An 18,001-nucleotide genomic window follows, 5' to 3' on the forward strand; every position below is an offset into this window, starting at 1 on the left:
TCAATACAATACAGGCTGTACATAAAAGCTATTTTAATGCCTTCAGTAAACAATTAATCTGGAAAACTTCAGTGTAAAATATAAATCAGAACAAACTGGCAATAATTAACTACGTATAAGTGGTTCTGAAGACACCAGAACCTTTACTCATCAGTGGAATCTGGCACAGCTGCATCTACTGAAGACTAAACACTGCTAGTGTTTTGTTCTGCCTCAACAAAACACAGAGACATGAGCAGCAAAGTGGCTATAGCACCTATTTTGTCCTTTCAGTTACAGGGTTCTGCAATATTTAACAGCACAGTCAGATAGTTCTTGTGATAACATTTGATTATTTGCCTGCAATTTGCACTACCAGCAGCCAATCTGTATGACTATCTACAGTTCTACATTCTTTACAGGTTTCTGAAGGCAGCTCTGAAAACAGACTTAATTCCTTAAGAATGAAAGCACTCAAGGGAAATATATCCGTCAAAATCAGAGTGGCTGAAAGCCAGTAAGAAACTGAAATCAAACTGTGTAAGTACATAAATCAGCTGAATTACATCATATCTATGTAAGTACATTTGTAACTCAATCTTGGACCAAGATGGAAATCTACAACTAATATTACTGTGTGTGACTACCAGTCTGAAGTCCAGAACATGTTAAATCATACTTGATCAGAAAGGCACCAAATTGTTTTAGAATGAGCTTAAATTTCTTTAACAACAACCAGAGAGCATAAGAGAATCACCACTGATATCAAAGTAAACCTTGAATTCCCCACAGAAGAATGTTTATAGTGAAGTTCTGCAGCAGGAAGACTGTAAGTTGAACAGCTGAGAGCACTAAGAATTAAGGAGACATGGGGGTGGGAAGGTGATCAGAGCAGTAGTTGCTCATAAAAGAAATGTGCCAATAAAATTAGCTGTAGGTTACTACTCTAATTTTCAGGTTTTGGAGATTAAGCAAGGAGGTAACATTTTTGAAAAGCCAAAAAAGAAAGAAATGAAGAACAACAAGTATGTGGAATATTGTTTACTGTTAAATCAACACATCTGAAAGTTTTCACAATATTTGATGCTACATTTAATTATACAATAGTCTGAGTCACAAAACAAGCAGAACAGTTAAACTACATAAGGCCTTAAAATTAGAAGCACAGTGTGTATTTTTGGGTTACCCAGTTTACAAATAGGCTACATATAGTTTTTTTTTTTTCATATTTTTATTCAAGCAAAATGCATTCAAGGAAAGGCAACTTACAAAGTTTATTTTAGTATGAGTTAATAAGAAAATGTCAACATTCTTCTTGCCCCTCCTCCCACTCTTGTCTAGGAGAGAGCAATAAGTAAAATTTCCATACAATACTAAAAACCAAGGAACTTTTACACTAAACATCCAAAAGTAAGCCTGAACAGACAAACTGCAAACTTTCAAATTTTATTACAAAGTTAAATAAACTTCCAGGTTCTTCCTACTGAAACGCTGCATCTCTATACAATCACTGTTTAAAACTACATTGTCCATGAAGCTTTCTAGGTTCTAAATGTCCTACTTATTTCAAAGTAGTACTTAGTGGCCTCAGTAGCAATCATGTAATGATATTTAAGTTGCAACAATGACAATTTCGACATTATTTTGGCAAGATTAGGGCAGCTAAGAAGATGCATGAGTAAATTTGTCCCATTCAAGTTATAAAACAGCACAAGGACAAAACAGAACAACTGAAGTAAAACTAAGCATAAAAGATATAAAAAAAGACATGGAAAGACCTAATTTGATCCCCTCCCTCTATAACAGGGCACAGGTCATTTCCAGTGACGTTTCATTCTTATTACACACATGAATAATTGCTCAAATTGCATGGCTATTGCATTTTTACAGGACAACTGCTTAGAAGTCTAGTTTTAAATTTACATCTGAGAAACAGTAAGTCACAGTACATTTTGAGATGTTTAAAAAATATTTATAAACTTGTTTTTAATATGCTAGAGCATTTGGCAACACTTTTACAGCATTTGATTTTATATAATTAAAATTTCATACAGTACTTGTGTTGTTTTTTTTTAATCTATAAAGAAAACTTCACAAATTAATACAAACTGCCAACCTTGACTGATGATGTAATTCCAGTTAATAATACTGGCATTAAAACCTTCACTAATTATGTTGACAAATCATTACCTGTACATTTAATGAAGGCAACCAACATGATTTGAAAACACAACCTTCAGGTTTTGTGTTATGTACTTTTCAAGGTGTGCAGTTCTGCAGTGAAATGAAGAAGCATGTAAATATACAAAGAAAATTACAAGTTCACCAGTTCCTGCGACACAAACCGTTTTAATCTTTCAAGATATTGTCCGTAGAGCTCCACATCATTATGGCCTGCTCCTTCTACCCACAGTGGCTCTACAGGTCTCTGGCAACGTTCAAATAAGGCTAGGCCATGTGAAAAGTCAATTACTTCATCTTCAGTCCCATGGATAATTAACACAGGAGATGTAATTTTAGAAATTTTGTCAATGCTGTAAGAAAAAGATTGTATCTATGAATGCAGTCAGTTTTATTAGATCTTTAAAGGACCAGAGACTCTTGAATTCACTTTTTAATTACACACTGTAGTTTTAACTATTTAATTTTGGAACAGTTTAAATAAAAAAAAAAAGATCTTATCAACATCCTGGAAACCACCGAAGCAGCACATTTAGCCAAACAGAAAGGACAAACACTCCCAGAAACTAGTAGGATTGAATAAATCAGCAATCCAAAAGTGATATTTATTACTGTGTTCATGTTAAAAACCATGAAGCTTAAAAAATATTTATTGAAATATATACTGAATCAGTTATAGAACAGATGAAACTTCAGAGATTTTCAATGAAAAACATGCTCTTCAGAACTAAAATATTTTGGCTCTTTAAGTTAAAGTTCTTGCAGGGAAAAAAGTTAGAAACTCGCAAGTAGTTCTTTGAGCCAAGTGTACCAGTTCATAATGCTAAAACAGTGGCACAGTTTTGAAATACATGACAGGAGTTTTCTACAGCCTGTTTTTCCCAGTCTTTAATACTTATTGAAAAACATGCAGAAGACTTTCTTTGTAGTTGCCCAGATTAACAACTCACCAGAAGAGAACTGCTTGTTATTGTTAGAGGTATTAAGGGTTATACAGAGGAAAACGAATCACTTTTCAGTTATCCACTGCAACAATTAGTGATGCGAAAAACCTCAAAGATTTGAGAAGTTCTACAGACTCCTTCAAATAAAATGTTTCTTATTGTTACCTACACCAATTATCCTCAGATTTTTTTTAAGCCTTTGAATGAACATTCTGAGAATTTATCATATTACCAATTTCCCTAATAGAAAACTTATGTAATTGGAAAATACATGCAAAAAAAAAAAATCCCACAACTTACTTCGGGAATGCATCAAAACAATAGGTCTTCTTTGTATCAGGAAAAGCTACTCGCATTCCTGAGGTCAGTGGAGAATGTAGGATTACAGCAGCACTTTCATACCTAGCAGCAAGATCCACAGACGGTACTGTTCCTATACTTTGGCCATATATAATCACATTTTCAGGGCGGATTCCATACCTAGAAGATCAAATATGTTAATAAAAAGGCATATAAAGGGAAATAGACAAAAACAATTTATAAAAAGGCAAACAAACCATCTCTATACATTAAAGTTTCCTGAGGAAGATAAAACTGAAGCTAGAACAAGAAAGTATATTTTAGAACATCCCCGAGGTAAAAGGAAGACTTGCTCTGTATTTGCAGCACATTTCTTGCCTTATGAAAGAATGACACTTTAGATATTTTAAGCATAGACTTGAGAATTCTGTTGCAACTTGTACACTAGTTGAGTATCTTTATCAGTAACTCCTGTGGAATTACAACAGGAATTATTAGAGCCTCACTAGGCCTACAGTTACCACTATCTAGAGGATAGTTAAATATGCAAAAATGTTGTTGGTTTTACTCTTCTGTTATCTGATAAAAACTGCAAGCCGGTAACATCGTTCAATTTCATGAAACATAACATGCCCACACAGACAATGACCAAAATAGTACATATTATCTGTAATAGTGAGAGGCTTCTTTCTGATCAGCCTATTTGAAATACTTCAGCTAACACACCATTTACATATCTCAGTATGCATTACAAAGATCAAGTCAAGTCAATTTCCTACCCCACTAGGGCAAAAAAAAAAAAAACACCAGTCTTTTTCCTGTAACTGAGGTAGAAAAAAAGTTGTGAAACATCTAGCTGCATCTATCCAGATCAAATCTGATGTATTTTTCTTCAATAATGTGGATACAAAGTGTGGATACAATAATGTGGATAATGTGGATGATCTGATTGTCAAGCAACAGAACAGTACTGGAAAAGTCCGAGCAAAATGTCATGCTGGCAAGAACAGCACCCAAAGCAGAAAATACATACTGACACCTGTAACACTGATAAATACCTGCAAAGCATTTTTAGTACAATTTGGATCTGCAGAAGTGTCTATCTGGAAACCTGTAGTTTACATATGAGAGGAAGTACTTTAAATAGAAAGAGATACTGCACTGCATTCAAAAGCAAAATATAAATCATTCTCATGTATTATCAGAAGTTTGTTAGCTCTCTAATTTACACTAACAATGCTATGGAATAGCATATTTTAATTCTAATGTCTTGCAAAATTCCTAGGGGAATTGACAACTGTTTTCATTTAAAGTTAAGGAAGGTTCAAACATTACCTTTTCTACAATAAACACATGCATCTTTTCCACGAAAGCTAAGAGATCTGTACCAGCTAAGAACACCCATGCTCAGAGTTCTCATATTGATCCATGAGCATAACTCCATAAAAGACAAAAATTGAGGTAACAAATTTTTCAAGATTTCATCAAATATGAATGATATCTGTGTAACAAGTACTTTCAAGAATTCACAAAACATTCAGCGCAGACATGCATAGACATAGGAGTTCCTAGAATATAACCAAATTAAGAGTTCTAAAATACTAGGACTTAATCATCAGTTTTATGTTACTGGCAAACCCCTACCTCAAAACAGTTCTCAGAGCACAAGAAAAAAAGCCAAACATCTAACATTCTTATTAAGAAGACTTTCTCAGAATTCTAACATAATAAAAAACAATAAATTAATGCTTTGAAATGTAGAAGACGCAAAGTCTTCACTATTTCTTTATCTCTACTGAAACACTTGAAAACAGTTATAATAAGTCTCCTAATACAGCACATCTTCACATTCTGAAAATAGAGTTCTTCTCTCTCTTTCAAAAAAAAAATCAGAACGAATTCACATAAAATGACACACTGCATTATTAGTGTGACACTGAGTTTGTGCAATACATTATCACAGAACAACACCTTGCAAATCCACCACACATTTTCACCAGTATCAGACTCTACACGGTGAAGACTACTGCACAAAATTTTAAAGCAAAAAAATAAACATTTTTCATTGTATATTCCCCATTGCCTTTATTCTTCCTCTTATTTTTAGCTATCCTCAGCCTTAAGGATCTCGATCCAAATATTAGCTACAAAAAGTAATCCAGGAATAGCACTTACTATATTTGGATTAAAGTAAACCTTTCTGCACCACAGCCAGACTGCCTTCACAGTACCACTCAAACAGTTTTTATAGTCTAGAAACAAAAATAGCTAAACCTATAACCAGTAGTGGTGGTTTAAAGCAGTTAGACTTTCAAATATTCTGGTCTAGAAAATAAGCAAAAAGCCCCTCAGGATCCAAAGAACAGTATCAGTGGTACCTGTTTCTCTAGTTTCCCCATTCCCCTCTCCACTCTTTCCTCACCTCTCACTCCTCAAAAAAAAAAAGTTGAGAGAAAAGGAGTCCAAACATCCCTCAGTTCCTCTCTCAAAAGTATCACCTTCTAGCTTAAAACTAAAGAGTTCTCTGAGAAGAAAGCTGCTGGTAAATTCCTTATCCATAGAGTTAATTGACTCATCCTTTTAGCAGTCCTATAGTGGCAAATTCCAAGAAATTTCATAGGAAGTTATTAAACGTCCAGATTCTAATTTGGGAGAACAGGCAGTTAGTAAGACAAATTTCATAATTCAATGATTCTTTTATTGCTATGAATTTTTAAGCAAAAATTAATTGCCTGTTTTTCCATAATAAGAAGTAACAAATCAAGAGCAAATGCAACAGTAATACAGTCCCTTAAGAATGGCAGGCCATCCTGAGGAAGGGGAAGTTATAGAGCTATATGCTGAATGCACCTATTCAGGATCCAAGAACTCAAACCGTTGCTGTGAAAACTGCCGGCATCTTTGAAAATTCATTGCAATGATCAAAGCAGTAATGCATGCTATTGTCTATTAAGGCAATCTTAGATAACTTCATTTAGACAGTCTATTTTTTGCTGATGGTGGTAATTGTGAAGGCTTTTTTTGTTGCAATTACCCTAATGGACTTCAGAAAGAAAAAAACTGAAAGTAGCTGCACAGAGATGCACATTCTCAGAAAAAGCAGCCCTCCTCAGTGACAAGTTACTCAGGACTGAATTTAGCATAAAATCTAGGCATTTTCTGCAGAACAAAGGCTGCCCAAAACATTGTTTTCCCAGATCAACTGAGATTTCAATTTCTTTCAACATCTAATTTATCCTTTAAGTTTACACACTCAAGTGCTACCTTCACAGAAAACACGGAACTTGATGAGCAGTACCTTCACAGAAGTAAATCTAACCCTGCTCACAAGTTTGCTAGCATTCACACACATCACGCTAAAGGTAAAGGTGAATGTCACTACTAAACTAAGATATTGCTAAAGAGAAGAGTAATTTCCTACTTAGATTTTCAGCCACATTTTGCCCTCATTGGGCTCCACCAACTAGTTTAGGGAAATGTAATAATCCCTTCTGGAAGTAAAACAGCTACTTTCCAGCTCTTTTCTGCAGGCTGTCTTTATAGTCAGATGAGTAATGACTTGACAGAGGAGGGACAGAGGAAAGAGCAAGCCAATATACCACTAACTGTATCATCACACCACTTCCTAGTACTAGTAATCCAACCTATGGTTTTATTAGTTGCCCTTATCTACTCTTCTGTGAGCCTACAAATGATGGTCTCTTGTAGTAGAGGCAACCCTGATCACTCCTTTCTGATCTTCTCACCTTCTGGTAAAAAAAAAAAAAAGAACTAGTATTCTTTTCTTCTACTAAACAGCATAAAATATTATTTTCCCTCCTTTGTGACAACTGTCACAAAGTGCTGTAGCAAAAACTCCTTTACTGTTTCCTTTATGTCTCTGTAAATAAGACCTTTTCTATACTTATCTTAGTGAGTCTCTTCTCTTTATTTAACATACATATTTCTATGATATGCAAACTGCAAGATTTCCAAGGTTAAAGTTACATTTAACAATGAAAAAAAAAATCAGAAGTTACTATGGTGTACGATGTGAGCCCCTAGAGTATCTGCCATTTTGCCCAATACACCCAAGGGAGACAGAAAGCAGTTTATCTTATTATCTCTGAAGTACTGCTATTGATGTAGAAGACTTGCTCCCCTTACAAAACAAAGCATTGGTACAACCAACCTTAGAAGGGTTCATTTTCAGTAATATCTCTTCGGTTCCTACTAACAAAGAGGTACAATAGATGTTCTAGAGAGGCTACTGTTTAAGTCAGTACAACACTGACTTAGCCAACTGACAGCAGTGCTTGGGGCAGATGAAATAAGGAGAACATCCTAAGGGAGTTTTAAATGCACATTTCTGAGCCTTTTGTCATTATGTATATAACGCATTAAATTACAGCAGCAAGTGGCAGAACATGAAGGACAAACATCCCTAGCTATCAACATTCCAGGCCATGAATGAAATTCATGAGATTAAACTCTTCCTCAACTCAGATGCACCTTTCCTCTCTGTGTATGCAACGTATAACATTGCCAGAAAAGCAGAGCGAAGCAAGTTTTAAAGAGAGGCAAGCGCATTGATCATGCATGTAGTAATCAAAGAAATACCTCCTTTACCTCTTTCAAGATAGAGTGTACTTTTCTAGACCTTACCATGCTACTCATACATTTATTCTATTGATAAGATTATTCCCACAGTAATTCAAGGATACTTTTCCTCATCAATTTAAATAAAAGCTCAATCTCTCTAAAAATATTGTAAGTTTAGGCACAGAAAACAATAGCCCTTTTCCTAATGTATCCCAAAAGTAGTATAAGAACTTTTGAATGAAAAAACGTAATATGTCAGTTTTCAAAAGAATACTTTCAGCCATCATCAGAATAGATTTGAGTTATGTTTTGAGTTGTGGATATTCTATCCATTTTAATGCATCAGTATGACAGTGAGATCCTTCAGCTTTTAAAATATTGTATGATCCATGGTAAGAAACAATGGAAAGGTAGTTTGACTTCTTAAAGATAAATCTCATCATGAGTCAACCTTGGCAGGTCTTCAGGTTTCTGAATGAGCACCACTTGCCCTGCATTTGCCTGGGGCTGGTTAAACCTTTCCACCCCTCCTAGTGTGTCATCAAAGGCCTTCAGAGACCAGGACAGCAGAAGATAGGCGTATCCCAAAATGACAACTTGCATTTCAACACTTTGTAGCTATGACAGTCAGAAGAAGAATGTTCTCACTTGTGGTTTTTATATAGTGCCATGAAGATTAACATGCAATACTGTGCATCTTTCCTAAACACCACGGCAGTGAATCACACTGCCATCTTTCACAGTCAGCATCCACAAGGACAGCTACTGAGTCCTACTGAAATACTAAAAACAGGCAAAGCACAACTCAGAATCTCCATCTGCTCTTTTCCTCTTCTGCTCCGCTACCAAATAGTTCTCCACATCCATCTATGTGCATTATAATATTCACATACTTTGTAAGAACCTCTTTTAAGAAAATAGTTTTGTACTAATCTTAATTTCACTCTGAATATTACTTCAAAGACTATTTCTACTCCCTGAAGGAAAGTGGTGGCCATCAGGATAGTTCTTCCAATAAATAACTAACATGTCTTTAACACAGGCAGCAGTTTCAACTGTAGAATGATGTCCACCTGAGAATTTCAGTTACCCCAGATACATCCTTTAATGCTGGATTCTGTGGTTCCATTTCTCAGAACAGTGAATGGAGGAAGCTGAGTGGCTGTGATCAACCTTCAACAGATGTAACTTCTCTATTCCTTTCTTTGTCCATCACACAATCAGTGAGGCATGGTTTGTAAGCCTACATTTGCAAGACAGACTTCTCTCCTCCTATCAAAAGGAACTTCAAAGAAATTACATCTGTGTTTACTTTTACCCTACACAGAATCCATAGAATTAATTTGCTTTTACAGAACACTGACTCTATAAAGCATTAAAGACAATGCCAGTGTAACACTGACAAAACAGGCTGCACTAGAAAAGTGAATCAGAGCTGCAGCAAATGCTCAAAGATTGTGTGCTGGTCCTGATATTCATTAAGTATTAAAGAGCAGCTGAGCACTGTTTCAGGACTCAGGAGAATACTGGCAACCATACTGTATAAACTAGTACATCCAGAGTCATGTACTGAACTTCACTGTATTCCACTAAGCATTCAAACACAAAAGCAAAACCAGGACTACCAGCTGGAAAGTTGTTGAAAGTAGCATAGTGAGAACTAGTAATGACAATCACTTTAGTCAGTGAAAAAGATTAAGTTCATGTCTGAGAAATCCACAAATTGAGCACTATGTACCTAAATACAAAACCTAGTTCTACATGAAGTTCTGACATAAAACATCCCACAGGTAGCAAATAGGCTCAAGGCAGGATCATTCCTGAATAGAAGAGGGAAAGTAAAAAAGATGGAATATGCATTTAGAGTCATATGCCCCTCTCCTCCCTTACAATGGCTGCTCAGCAAAGGATATATTCAGACGGGATATTGTCATGAGCTATTATCTTATTTGATTAGGAAGGGCGTATTGTTTAAGAATGGAAGGGAGAATTCAAATTGCCATTGTATTTCCTTCTAGGTATTCCATACAGAAATTATTCAAAGATGATGGGGCTGAGAATGGGGAAGAAGACAACCATTACCAACTAGTTTAAAAAACAGTATGTAAACTGACATGAAAAGAAAGTGACTAAGTCATTATTTACTTTTCCAGCTTATAAGTATGTTTGAACAACTCAAACCACATTCCACATAGCCCATAGCCCATATTATATTTTGGGTTAGCATTACTGGGAATTTCATCAAGCAGCTATTTTTTCAGATCACCTATCAACTACAGAACAGTCAGCAGTGTAACTGCAGCTCTTAGTTTATCAAACAGATGCCTAATTAAGTTTCACAGTCAACATAGTAAAAAGGAAAGTCAAAAAGTAATATAGCAGTACCACACATTTTAGAATGAGGCAGAACAGCCATCCAACCTGGCTGTAGTGAGGTTTATGATGTCTTCCCCATACTTTAGTATACAAATACAATGTCTCCTCAAACAAACTGTGATGATTGAACCATAACAGGCTGCACTACATTAAATTCAGTTTTTTCACCACTCTTCAGTGCAAAATAAATAATACAATGAGATTGTTTTGAGGAGTATTGTGCATTTTTAAATCTAATTTCTGTAGTTTGGGTGTTCATAAAACAAGAGGACTTTTGCTTTAAATTTAACAAATTGTGGCAAGAAAGTGCTCTCAAGTTTAAGAAGTGGGCATTCAGTGCTGTATTAATTTGGCAGCTTGGACTCCTACCTATATCACAGAATGTCTCTATAGTATTTACCTTAGTATTTTACCATCTTAAAAGCAAAGGCTTAGAACACAGACTCTGGAAACATCTTCCCAGCTTGGGATTTTATTTTCCCTTGTCCAGTTTTAATTTGTACTAACAGCAGTGATTCAAATTCCTGGGCTTTGTTCCTTCCATAAGGTATTTACATGGATTAATTACCTCCTCTCTCAGACACTGTACTTTGCTTTCTTTATAAAAAGTATAAAGTATATTTATACACACACACACACATATAGCTTTAAAGTATAAAGGATAGCTTTTATAAAGTATAGCTTTTTTTATACAGCTTTCTCTATAAAAACAAAAAGCTTCCTATCTTCTGGAAATGCTGTGGCTACTAGTATGAATTTTGAAACAAAGGAGGTCTGAACACTCATAAAGACCACTCATTAAATGTCTGAAAAATAAATTTCTGTTTTCTCTTACCCCTGTTATACCAGTAGCTCTGTGACTGGGGAATCTAATATAGGTTTTTCTTCTCCTCTAATACTGTCAACAAAGGGGATCCTAAACTATGACAGTAAGGGCTATCTTTGAAACATTCAAATAACACCAAAAGATATTTTACTAAACTTCATCCCATTTCAGTTTCTCATGTTTATCAGCGCTAAATACTGATACTGCTCAGTACTAACAGTACCTCTGTTATAAGATATCACCAGTCTGCTTTGATATGAATACATTAATCATAAAAAACAGCATTTCTGTTTAATTTACCAATGCAGATTAAGCACCGTGATTTAGAAAGCATGCTGGAATGTCTTACCTTGTCCTAAGAGCCACCCAAGCAGCATCAATGTCAGCATACAGATTCTTTTCTGATGGCTTCCCAGAACTTGCACCATATCCAGAATAATCATATGAGAATATGTTGCAATTAATCCGTGAACCCAGTCCTATGTAAAAGCTGCTCATCTGACCTAGGTCAACAGCATTTCCGTGCGAGAAGAGCAAAGTATATTTGGCGTTCGGTGAGCAACGCACAAACATACAGGCAATCCTGTTACCTTTACTTGTTCTAGTCATGAAACACTCAATGGCATCTTTTTCTCTCGACGAATACTGCCAGTCTGCTCTCTCTGAGAGATGTAAAGTCCAGCGACTACCACTTTCATCACACATCAGGGTGTATGTGGGATCAGGAGGTAAGAATGCCAGTTTGGAGGCAATTTTCCCTGGGCATGGTGGACAACAGAACAGGCAGCATAGTTCACTGAAGGAAAGATTATTCATCTTCTAGTCTGAAACAGGAAGAGAGAATGGAATCAATTTCTAATTATAATATGAAATAAAAAGAAAAAACTGAAGTTGTAAGTTCAGTCTCTTAAGAAAATAATATTGAAATTTAGTGGAATTGCTTAAGCAAAGCAATAGCTTAAATATATAAATTTCTACACACCTTTTTGTTATTAGTAGCTTCTTTAAAATGAGTGTATTATTACAGTGGTAATTCTTAAGCCTTGCCGGACACTAGAACTGGAATATGATTGCATAGGCCAAGAAAAAGCATGAGTTTTAGTTTCTTTTGAAGCTTCTCACCTCAAAGCAACAGAAACACTCACTCTCTTGACAAGCTGACATTATGAAGAGCAACTAAAGAACACTGCAGTGTTTGCAGGATATGAAGATCACACATTTCTACAGTCAAGAACTGATACTATATTTCCCATATAATGATAATACATTCTCAGTTTGAGTCACACAGTCTTGCAAATAGTATCATCAGTATGAGAGATGCACAGAGGTCAAAGAGATTCTTCTACCTGCCTAGCAAGCATTTCAGACCTTCAGTCCTTTGAAATCCAGCTGTAAACTATTCCTAGCTCTGCATACTGGCTGACATTTCCAACTCCCTTAAAGTGAGTTGGACTAAGTTTTCCATTTTGCACATCAGAATCAGAATTATCAATTTTAAATAAATAACTTTTTATTCAACATTTTAACAAAAACATTCCTAACAAAATGTTGTAACAAAAATAACTGGAAAAGCAATATAATCTATACTACAAATTACTTTAATAGGGAGGGAAGAAGGAGGTTGAAAAAAGGGCCAAACAGTAGGCACGCAGACCTAAAGCAAGCTAGTTAAAGACATAGCTGCCCTCATAAACAGGCATTGATTCTCCTAATTTACAAGGTTGAAAAGGAAGAGAAGAAACCTTTATTGTGACACTTCTTTTCCCTTAAAGGTAGGAGAATGACAAAAAACTGCCAAGAACCATGAAGTACATCAGCACACCTAGCATAAGTGTTTCCTTTCCTGTTGTGAACACATCTGGTGTTTCATCTCAAAGAACCCAGCTTTCCACCCAGCTTTACTACAGGTCCCACGCTCAGTTCCTACTGGGTCAAGCAAACAGGAACTCTCCTACAGTTTCATGTACCAGCTTTGACTGCTAGAGTCAAGCTTAAAAACAGGAATAACAACAACAGAAAGCCAACTTCTGATGTTCACATTCCCTTGTGGTTTCAGAAACACCTGTGTCAGTCAACAATAAGTCTTACTGCTAACAGTGATACCTGGCAACATCAAAATCACATTTCAAAGTCTCTTCTTTAACTTGTATACATTTTTCTTTGAAAAAGTTTCATAGGGACTGCTGTAAGAGCTTTTGAATGCAGATGGCTGAAAAGTTAGCCTTATTTTCACTGTATGAATGGTCTCTTCCCTTGGTACAGTGTGTGACATTCATACAGCACTATAGAATCATAGAATATACTTGTTGAGAAGTAATCACAGCAAGAAAGTCTAATGAACAAGATGCACATTTCTGAAATACTACTGCTCCTTGTGAAGCATAAAAAAATGGGTTGTTAGTTTTTTTCCTCCCCCAAAACTGGCAAGTGTTTTCACCCCAAGTCTCTAGTTTTCTTCAAATCAGGGAAATCACATTCCTAGGCGTGACAGGTCAACACTACCATTTAGAGGAGAAGGCAGAAAAAGGCCATCACCTCCCATAAAAAAGTAGGTTATCTCTTAATGAGCAGATCTGGAGCATATGACCTACCATTTAAGGAAATAGAGTCATGTATTTATGCAATAAGCAAATTACTCACTTAAATTTGTAATTTTTCTTCTGTTCCCTTTCAAGTGACATTATTGGACACTACTTTCAACCTGCAAGTGAAGACAAGTACAAAAGACCTACAGAAGAGGTCCAGAGATTCTCAAAAGGCTTTGAATGTCTTCTACACAAGAACAGGTAAATATTTATTTCCTGCTTTACGTCTCTCACAGTTTTGAGCACCAAAGGAACCACTTTTTTCACCTTAATCAGAAAGCTTATATTCACAGTCTTTGAACAACAGTATTGTAATACCTCAACAGGCTTTTTAGTTCTGCAAGCATCATCCATGACTGTATTCGATCACATCTCTACAGAAACTATTACATTTTCCACTTTTTCAGAAAATCTGAAGGCCAAAGCTAGATGCATAGCCAAAGCTATGATGGGGGGAAGCATCTTCATTTCATTTGAAAAAGTGTAGTTGTACCTTCAAAACTGAGGTACAAATAGCCTCTTGTGTCCAGGAATAGCTGACTGCATTCTATTCCAACATGAAGTAATAGCTACAAAACTTTATAATCCACTTATCAGAAAGAATTGAAACAGGAGTTTACATTATTTATAAACATAAACAGCCTTGCAACACTACAAATAAGGTTTCACATAAAGTATTTATCTGATGTAGTAATTTTAGTTGGCCTGTGGAATTCACATTACTGTAATAATCGCAGCTAATCAGCTGAGAAGGCACTGGGCCCCAACATAGCTTAAATGTGCTAAATATGGGTTATTGCCACATATGACAAATGACTTATGTGGAAGAAAATGGATAAAGTATCATTTCTCTCCAGTACCAGACTGTAATATAGACTTTATGTAATGCCCATTTAATCTTTACTGAAACTTCAGTTTCTTATCCCTGAGCCATTCTCCACTTGAACCATATCCAGCAACGGCCTTTGCTTTAAAAAAAAAAATACTTGCTGTTGTTTTTACTTGGAAAAACTGAAGGAAAAAAAATTAGAGATCCCTAGCAACACTAACTGAACAAACGTGTCATAAAACACCTACTGGTCTTCCTCAAGAGAATACCTCCAACTAAATGCAAACAATGTTTTCATTATACTGGAACTGGTTTGTCATTCATTGTATTCACATGAGTGTGTTCTTTACCTCTGGATCTGGAATAGAACCAGGATGTGAGAGTCCCCAGGGTGCACAGTGTGATTCTGATATCACTATTTGAAAGTTCAACTGAATCAGCATTTCAGCCTAGTAGTTACACACATGATGTCATAACTTCAATTAAAACAGAAATTATCCTTCCTCAGAAGGTATACTGCTCAGATACTTCAGTCAAGTGGTTAAAGTTTGTCTCCTTTAAATGTTAGGAAGACATTTAACGTGATTTCCTAATGACTTGCCAACATAGGAATTACGATTTTTTTTTTTTTTTTTTTAAACTCTTAAGTAAGTCTTCATTTAGCATTGCCAAGTCTTCACAAAAGTAGTTCAAATTTCCCACCTGGAGATCAGGAGTATTACTGAAACCTCTGGGCTTTTAATAAGCTTAGTATATGACCTATGGAACTCTAAGTATCATAGGCTATACTGTTGGAAAAAAAAGCCAAATAGAAAGGCTTGATGTATGCTTCATATGAATTCTATCACTAAAACCAGGATAAAATCAACACCCACCAGAAGTTACCACAAGGATAGGTGAGTAATGGGACTAACATATGTAAAGAACACCTAGGTCACAACCTAACACCTCTTAAGTATGCACGATAAAAATCTGTCCTCATAACACTAGAATCTCCAGATACAAAGATCAACACATTTCAACAACATAACAAAGATGACAGCGCTGCCTGCAAACATAGTTCTTAATGCTGGTAAAATTACTAATAACAAAAATAATGTAGTAAGAAAAATGCAAATATCCCTTAGAAATATAAAGAATATTGTGTTTTCATGCCACACATATAATAGGAAAATTCTGTGGCAGGAACTGTAATGCATGAATTTTACTACAGCTCCAAGGATGAAGAAACAAAACAGACCCAAGTGGCAAGACTACGCTTTGTAAGAGAGCCTTTAAAAGAAAGAAGAGACCATTTTATGAAATGTACCTAACTCTCTCATGAATAATAATTAAAAAATAGCTTACAAAAAGGAAAATTTAAAACTGCCTACAGGCAGTTGTTAAATTCAGGAATTAACCTTGTGATTAAGGCTGACAGAAGAGGGGGAAAAAAAAAAATCCACCTAATCTGAAAACACACCCATAATGTTTATATTGCTATTCCTAAGATAACACAAACATAGTTCTTTCATATAAGCAATTATTCCTGTCCTTTCTTCCTCTGTAAATTAGAGTGGCTTCTATTATTCACATCTTGAAGTACTTTACTACGTATTAGCATTTTAGCCTCAGAATTCCAGTCCGTGCAAGCACTTATCTAGAAATCTTATATTTACATTAAATCTGAAGTATTCTAATCATGTATTTAGATTAAATTACTTACATCATAGGAACAATTCAAAAGAATAAAGTCAATTCATAAGTACTTTTGTCAGCTTGTAAATCTTAGTGGTGCTCTAACTTTGCAGCAGGCAAGATATTCACATTGTGGTGCACTGTTTTTGTTTTTTTTTTTTTTAATGAATAATCATTTTTTTCATTATGCAGTCCTGAGTGCAGCTTCCACTCACCCTCCGCTGAAGGCAATGCCCTGAAAACTAAAGTTCAAACCGTTACTGAAACTCTAATGTTAATGTTAACACTTGTGTACATTGTTACCGAAAGACAGGTTTGAATACAAGTTTAACATGTATCAGTTCGACACCTAAAGGAACAAAACGTTAAGTAGATAGGTGTACCTAAGTTGCACTAGTTTAGCCTTCCCATACAGTGCTATTAAGAATGAACGCCCAGCAGGTCCAGAAAATAACACTGAGGAAGCGTTAAACAATCCAAGATATGCTGTGAAGTCACTTATTAATCTTTCAAGGACTTCTCAAGCAACACAAAAACAACCAACCTACCGAAACAATTACATTCGAGAAAAACAAGCAGCAGTAACAACCAAACCCTACAGAGGCATAATGAGGCCAGAACTTGAGTTCGGAATACACCGGTTACAAGCAAACCAACAAAACGAGCACCTCTCCTATCCTCACAAACTCCTGATAAGGACTGGCGTGTATCGATCGCAGCGCAGAGGCTTTCTGCCTCTGTTTAGTCACTTCGCATACCCAAAGCCTAGCGGCAGGCCCGAAGAGACAAGCGGGACGCAGGAAGCGCTGGGGGCGGCCGTCTCCGCGGAGCGCAGAGCAGTACGGGGTCGGAGCGTCACACGGCGCTGCCCGCCCTGCCCGCGGCTCTGCGCGGCCACCTGCACGGGGGCACCGGGGCTCCGCTGTCCTCAGACAGCGCTGCTCTGGTTTCTGCACCCGTGTGTTTTCGCGTAGCTGCCCCCTGGCTGAAGGCGTTAAACTTTTAAGCGATTACCGCTGGAGAGCAAGGCTAAGGCCAGCTTCACCCTCGCCGGCAGCAGCAGGAACCGAGGAAACGAAGTAAGTCAGCCTCATAAGAACATCCGATCTCCCCGGACGGCTCCCAGCAGCCTGCAGCGCTGACAGAGGCGCTACGAGCGCGGAGCCCGGGCACCCACCGCTCGCGAGCCGCCAGCGGGCAGCTGCTCGATTCTCGAACAAAGGCGCCCCCAGCGTGAGCGGGGCAGCGGCCGTCCCGCAGCACCCCGCGGGCGGAGCGACAGGAGAAGCCGCCGCCCGCCCCGGCCCCTCGCCGCAGCCACCCGGGGCGTCTCACCTGCCTGGCAGCCCTCCCCTTCCTCCCTCACCCCACCACAGCCGGCACCAGCCCCTTACCTGCGCGGGGCTCCCAGCTCCCCCTCGCTGGGCAGCGGTAACCCCGCGCGCTCCCAACCGCCACCGTCCGAACGCCGGGCGCGGCGGCGGCGACGTCGGTTGTGCTGAGTAACGGCGCGGCGGCGGCTGCCGGCTCAGCGGCCCCTGCTGCCACCCGCACAGCGCTCGGAAGGGGACGCGCGGCCGGCGGAGGCCTCTCGCGGAACGGCTTAGGGGAGCGGCGCCGACTTCACCCCGCCGAGCGTCTGCATCTGACCCGGCGGCTGCCGCGGCGGCCGAAGGGGCAGCGGGGCGGAGCCGGCCGCAGCCGCGCGGTGACCAACGGCCGC

General features: G+C 37.7%; 1 protein-coding gene across 4 annotated transcripts; it reads right to left on the reverse strand.

Moving 5' to 3' along the window:
- Positions 1-1,005: 1,005 nt before the first annotated feature.
- ABHD17B (abhydrolase domain containing 17B) lies at positions 1,006-17,957 on the reverse strand. Of its 4 annotated transcripts, none has more exons than NM_001031423.2 (4): positions 17,673-17,957; positions 11,537-12,011; positions 3,405-3,584; positions 1,006-2,513 (listed from the first exon to the last, which is right to left on the reverse strand). In NM_001031423.2, exons 2-4 carry the CDS (start codon positions 12,001-12,003, stop codon positions 2,294-2,296), a joined length of 867 nt encoding a protein of 288 aa, NP_001026594.1. In that variant the 5' UTR covers positions 12,004-12,011; positions 17,673-17,957; the 3' UTR covers positions 1,006-2,293. The 4 variants fall into 4 exon arrangements, with proteins under 4 accessions (NP_001026594.1, XP_015135774.1, XP_040511480.1 ...); XM_015280288.4 differs by lacking the exon at positions 17,673-17,957 and adding an exon at positions 17,293-17,496; XM_040655546.2 differs by lacking the exon at positions 17,673-17,957 and adding an exon at positions 17,037-17,496.
- Between the last annotated feature and the right edge of the window lie 44 nt (positions 17,958-18,001).

Source organism: Gallus gallus, chromosome Z (genome assembly GCF_016699485.2).
Source record: "Gallus gallus isolate bGalGal1 chromosome Z, bGalGal1.mat.broiler.GRCg7b, whole genome shotgun sequence".
NCBI classification, from domain to species: Eukaryota; Metazoa; Chordata; class Aves; order Galliformes; family Phasianidae; genus Gallus; species Gallus gallus.

Coding starts and splice junctions, on each gene's coding strand:
- ABHD17B (NM_001031423.2), bottom strand. CDS start 12,003: ATGAATAATCTTTCCTTCAGTGAACTATGCTGCCTGTTCTGTTGTCCA. Junction 3,585..11,536: donor TGGGTGGCTCTTAGGACAAG/GTAAGACATTCC, acceptor TTGATCTTCTAG/GTATGGAATCCGCCCTGAAA. Junction 2,514..3,404: donor TGTTTTGATGCATTCCCGAA/GTAAGTTGTGGG, acceptor TTTTTCTTACAG/CATTGACAAAATTTCTAAAA.